General features: G+C 45.2%; 1 protein-coding gene across 6 annotated transcripts in view; it reads left to right on the forward strand.

Annotated features, from left to right (window-relative positions):
* Positions 1–5,921, forward strand: part of LOC139684771 (FSD1-like protein) — a 28,247-nt gene extending 22,326 nt beyond the window's left edge. For 2 of the 6 annotated variants that reach the window (XM_071581027.1, XM_071581029.1), the window contains 5 exons: positions 321–418; positions 815–1,066; positions 1,418–1,506; positions 2,361–2,479; positions 3,719–5,921. In XM_071581027.1, coding sequence (XP_071437128.1) covers positions 321–418; positions 815–1,066; positions 1,418–1,506; positions 2,361–2,479; positions 3,719–3,929 — 769 coding nt within the window. In that variant the 3' untranslated portion in view covers positions 3,930–5,921. Of the gene's footprint in view, positions 1–320; positions 419–814; positions 1,067–1,417; positions 1,507–2,360 lie in introns of all 6 variants that reach the window. The other 4 variants (XM_071581028.1, XM_071581030.1, XM_071581031.1 and 1 more) reach the window with 3 other exon arrangements.
* Positions 5,922–6,094: the final 173 nt, after the last annotated feature.

Raw genomic sequence — 6,094 nt, forward strand, 5'->3', positions numbered from 1 at the left:
ATTGCTCATTAGTGTATTTTTCAGTGTGAAGTGCCTTTCATTCAAACCATGTGCCACACATCTGCTTTTCCCCCTACCCCTGCTCCTGTTTCTGTTCTCAGCTGCCTTTGAACTTGTTCCTTACAACATCTTGTGGTTTGTTTTTGTGTCTGTCACCTCTTCCCTCGGTCCTTGTGCATGCGAGCTGTTAAGAGCTACTAAGTGGCTGAACTAATGTGTCTTCTCAATAGCTGTCTTCTCAAAGTCTGACTGACTTGGGAACGCTTAAATGCAGCTTTCTGTCACTGTGTCCAAACCTTGAGCGGTTCATCTCCTTTCAGAAGCAATGCAGCATCTCCGAAGAGAGGCACCAACAGCCCCCGAGCCTCAGCCAGGGGCAGCAGGGACCGCTTTGCTGGGGAGTCCTACACAGTGCTGGGTAAGGGGACCTTGTTTGCTCTGCTGGGGGGGTGATGCTGTGGAAAGGGCAGGTGAGGCAAGAATTGGAGGGAAATTTTGTGACTATTGGAGGCTATGTAATTAACACTGTCCTGCGGGGTTTGCCTGTACAACATCAGAATTCTGTGCTGCAGCATCTTCGAGTCTGTTGAAGCTCTTTATTACAAAGCTCTTAGTGACATTCACTGCTGTTCAATGGAAATAGAATCTGTTTTATATAGATATATATTCTACTGCACAATTAATTTTTTTACTCTTTGAGTTCCTTTTTTTTATCCCTTAAAGTAAAACAGAGGAGGCATCACTTGGTCCTCTAGGGAAGGCAGCAGTGTAAGGTACACTCAGTTATAGCAACTAAATGTGTTTCTTTTGGTAGGAGACACTGCTGTTGAAAGTGGACAGCATTACTGGGAAGTGAGAGCCCAGAAGGACTGCAAATCCTACAGCGTGGGAGTCACCTACAGAAACCCAGGGAAATTTGACCAACTGGGAAAGACTAATTCAAGCTGGTGCATCCATGTCAACAACTGGCTGCAAACCACATTTTCAGCCAAACATAATAATAAAGCAAAGACTCTTGATATCCCTGTTCCAGACAGGATAGGAGTATACTGCGACTTTGATGGAGGTAAATCACAATCTGGAAGGATTTAGGTGAAAACTTAAGTGACTACCTGTGTGGAATTGGGGCAGTGAAAGGCTGAAGTAGTACATTACTCCCAGCATGAGAGTCTTTTATGAAAACAGACCCAGAGCTGTTTGTGTACTAGTTCTTGTAATGCCAAACGCCCTGAGTTCATCTGTGTGGCAGAGCTACTGGTTGTGAATTTCTCAGGCTTGTGGACTGTCCATGGTGTGTTCTGGAGACCTTTCCCTGGGAAAGAATCGTTTTTTGTAAATGTTAGACAGCAGTAGCATCTAAACTTGTGTAAGTGCTCATGTTTAAACTGTATGTCAGCTTGTTTTCTCTCTCTCTCAGGCCAGCTCTCCTTTTACAATGCAAACTCCAAGGCGCTGTTACACACCTTCAGAACAAAGTTTACCCAGCCATTACTACCAGGCTTCATGGTCAGTATCTATTCAATTCTGTTCAGCTTCTAGCATGGAATTTAGTTTACTGAAGACTTAGTTGTCTGTTGAAGGAGGAAACTGGAAGCATTGGTTTTGCTGACCAGTAATTTTTTTTTAAATGTTAAACTTTTTTGAATTCCCGTGGTGCTTGCAGTGACACTCCAGCAGAACTTTGCACACCCACGGGGTCAGGGATGGCTCCAGAGCTGTTCAACTGTCTCAGCCTTCCCTCTAAGGCTGACTCATGAAGTCAGTTCCTGAGGAACACAAAATAATAGATATAAAATAAATAAAACATTGGTTTAATAACTATATTAGTTAATAAATACCATAATATGAAATGTTATAAATACATAGAGGTGTATCATAGAAATGACATATTAGTAATATAATAAATAATAGATTATAAAATATATAGGTATCATAAATAAAACCTATTTTAGAAACAAAACATGCTTTTGGCACTGTGTTTACACTGCCAGGGCAGAAATAAGCACTGCTTTGAGGCCCTGGAGCACAGTGAAGGTGTTGCTCTTCCCTGTCATGGGAAGTACTTCCTGCTGGCACAGTGGCCTTCAAAGAAGTTTCCTATTAGGAGCATCTTAAATATAAGATTTTAGCCTTGGTTATAAACTTACAGTCATAAAGCATAGAATGTGAAGCATCTTAGACTTTGTGGACTCAAAAATGAGCTTGTCAGTGATTAGAATGTGTTACAGAGTGCTGTGCCAGCAGCCAGAGAGATGTGGAGCTGCAGGATGACTTTTGTGTTGGGGCCACTGTGGGACTTGTGGGATGGGAGGGGAAAGATGTGTGTGTCTCATAATGCAGATTTTTCTCTTTCCCCTCAGATCTGGTGTGGAGGGCTCACAGTGAGCACTGGATTGCAGGTGCCAAGTGCAGTGAAAACCCTTCAGAGAAGTGAGAATGGATTGAGTGGCTCAACGAGCAGCCTAAACAATGTTGCCCAGTAATGTCTGTCAAACACTCTGTCGCTGAATGTGATTTTTGTTCTGTGCAGCTCCTGCTCACAGGAGCTCGTGAGCTTTGGATTGAGCTGGGTTTGCTGCTGTTTGGGGCCTGACAGTGCAAAGGTTTGGGGCTAAAGTGTTTGGAACCTCCTGGGAATCCAGAGAAATGTCAGGGAACTGAACTGCTCCCTGTTTAAAGCAAAAGAAACCAAGAGCTGTAACTGGGCACTTTTCTAATGCTGTATTTAAGTGTTTTATTATGGACTCAAATATTAGTTTTGTTACAAATGTTACTTTGCTATGAAGAATATAGCAAATACCATTTTATTAGCTCTCCTAATACAAATTACTAAGCTATATATTTTATTATTGCTAAGCTTCCCATTAGAACTTGTGATGTCAGACACACACTTTGAAATAATGTTGATTTGCTGGCCTAGCCTGGCAAAATATCACAGCAGCAGAACTTCAGAAGAATGTTAAAAGAACCTGCAGACCTGATCTGAAGAAACAGCAGGAGCAGGCTGTGATTATTGTTTTTCCTGATACATAACTTTCCTATTTTTCATGAGTAGCTCATTTCAAATCATGTATATTGAGACTGGCTCCTGTTTATCCCAAATTACAGCAGATGTAACAATGTGTAGGTATTTAAAAGCATTCTTATGTCCTCAGTAACACAACTTACGATACCCAGTAAGTGACACAGGAAGGGTTTTGGGGAGAGGTTCAGACCCAGATGATCCAGAACTGCTTTTTTAAAGGTACAGGGTGGTCCTGTTCTCTCAAAAGCCTCAATTTTGGGTCCTCTCCTGGCGTTTGAAAGCCAGGGTTGAGCCAGGGTGTCCATCACCCTGGTTGGAAGCTTAGTAAGAAGTCAAAGCATTCACAGGAACTGGACAGCTAAAAAAATAATAAATTAAAAATCACATTATATTCTTCATGGAAAATTCCAGCTTCTCAGTGAGAATTCCTGGTGTGTTCCAGACTCTTTAAATCTGTTTTCTTCCCTCTAATCAAGTTCAGGAGCCAGAAATAGTTTTCAGGTGCAACTTGAACCAGCTGTGTCCCAACTGCAGATTGTTTCCTGCTGTCACCTGAAAACTGTTGTAAATTCATGCTAATACAGCCCATAATGAATTGGCTCCTTTGCTGCTGGGCCAGTGTCCTTTTTTCTTCAGTTTATCCTTTAGCCCATAAAAACATGAGCACCTAATCATGTTAAATCCTGTTCTCAGCAATGGTTCCATTCTATCCATCACAATTTCTCAAGAGGAGGAGAAATTCCTTGAGACAACTTCTAATAAACCGGCTGTGATGTTCAGTGGGAAGTTAAAATTAACAAGGAAATGTGAGTACCAGCTCTGGCAAGTTTTCTCTTTCTTCAGAAATCACAAAGTTGATGGAATGGCTGAGCCCTTAATTATTGATTTTGCCTCTGGAACTTGAGCATCTCTAATTCTTTTGCATTGTGAACAAATAATCTCTTTTTGCAGAGGAAAGTACAAACTAATTCCCAGTTTAACTGTACCTTCTTCTGCCAGTTCAGTGGTTTGGGGTTTGGGACAAAGACACTCCAAAGTGACGTGGTTCTGAGTTCACACTGTCTGACTCTGTCTCACACATTCCCTGCAGATGTTGCTATCCCAAGAGTCTCTGTGTAATCTTTTTCTTTCCTTTTTGCTGCAGTGGCACCTGGCTTGGAGTTTTAGGGGCTCAGCTGCTGTGAGTTCAGTTTGGGGCCTGTTCTGGTCCAGGACTGGGACACACAGACACAGAACAGGCACCTCCTCCCCCTGCCCAGCCATGGCTTCATCTTGGGGGTTCAGCTGCAGCTCCTCTTGAAATTGCCCTTTCTGGAAAGAAATGGGATGTTTGCAAAAAGTTAATGTGTAGTAAGAACAAACCAGGACTAATCTCCAGCCCTCTGTAAGAGCATTCAAATCATGAACGTTTCTTTTTGCAAGATGTGGTGCAACCTGCAAAGCAGATTTGATCTGCACAAATGTAAAAATGTATTTTTTTCTTTAACATTTAGTTAGAGAAAAGCTTGGAGTGTTTTATACTGTGACTTGTGACCTGCAAGTTTGGTTTAACTGATGTCCTAGATGAACTTAACCTGTGACTTTTTACCCTTTCAAAGGATGGATTTGTTCTATAATAGTTTGCACAGATGTCAAATTTTTGCTGCTAACATCTAGTCCAGTTTTGTTTTGGTTTTTTTAGTCAATGGGGATATGAAGAATTGCCTTAAGCACTTTAGATTTTTTTTAGACTATTTGTTTTTTTCCCTGAACTGGTGTCTCTCCAGCACCATCAGCATGGAAAGAGGAGCGATGATGCCAATGCTGCTGCTCCCAGGGATGTTTTTGTTGCAGTTGGCACAAGTTCTGTGCCTGCAGCTGGGGAAGGGATGCCTGGAGCCCGTGGGGTTCCCTTTTCCTGTGTGAGTCCCTTCAGAGATTCCAGGGGTTGTTCTTTGGCAGTGGATTAGACCTTTGGAAGGTCTGTAGGTGAAGCCACCTCGTTGTACTGAACACTCCCCAGTCTCTGCTCTGGAGCTGCCACTGTGGGGGCTGAACAGGAATTTTCTGCTCTGTGACCAAAAGGAGATGTTCAGGTTTTAGTTTGTTTTAATACTAATTGCTGGTAACCCTTCAAAGCTAAAATAACCTCACAAAGACCTGTGAGGAACTAAAAGGTTTCCCCTCGAGCTCCTGTTTCTTCCCGTGGAAAACTTTAAGGGAAAAGCTGCATGAACTGCAACAAGGGATGTCAGTGTCAGGATGACTTAAAACAACAAAAAAACCATCCAGGGGATATAGTAGGTGCTTCTGCAAATACCAAATATTCAACAAATGCCAGGGGTGGCAGGCTCATTTCTCAGCCACTCTCCGTGGAAAAACCAACAAAAAAAGCAGAGGCCGGTGTACAAATGCTGCCTCCTCCGTGGCTTTGGCGTTCAGAACGGGGGGATAACCTGGAGGAACACGGGGATGTGTCAGTGCTGTGGTTGGAGGCAGCGCTGGGAGCTGTGCTGGGGTTGTGCTGCCCCAGCATCGCTTTGTGGGTGTCCCGTGGCAGGGGCAGCCGGGCGGGTGTTCCCAGGGGGCAGAGCCCGGGGGGCTCCCCAGATCCCGGTGTTCCTTTCCCCCCCCCCCCGTTCCCGGTGTTCCTTCCCCCCCCGTTCCCGGTGTTCCTTCCCCCCCCGTTCCCGGTGTTCCTTCCCCCCCCGTTCCCGGTGTTCCTTCCCCCTCCCTCCAAATCCCGGTTTTCCCTCACCCCCCAATCCCGGTGTTCGTTACCCCCCCCCCGCCCCCCATCCCGCTGTTCCCCCGTCCCGTCCCGTTCCATCCCTGGGTGGGCGGAGGGCGCCGTTCGCAGCCAGGGGGGCCGTGCGCGTGTCACGCGATGGTTTGTACTAATAATACACAAAGCCTGGACCCCACGGGCCTCCGCTGTCTCTTCTTTCTGGTTTGTTTCGCCCGTGGCGTGTTTGGGGGGATTTTGGAGGGGGGGGTGTCGGGGGGGCCGCTTTACGACGGGGGCGAGGGAGGCTTTACGACGTGCCGCGGCGCTTTGCGGGGGCAGGAGCGGGCGCGCTTTTCGGCTGA

This window comes from Pithys albifrons, chromosome Z, assembly GCF_047495875.1.
Source record: "Pithys albifrons albifrons isolate INPA30051 chromosome Z, PitAlb_v1, whole genome shotgun sequence".
Classification (NCBI taxonomy): Eukaryota; Metazoa; Chordata; class Aves; order Passeriformes; family Thamnophilidae; genus Pithys; species Pithys albifrons.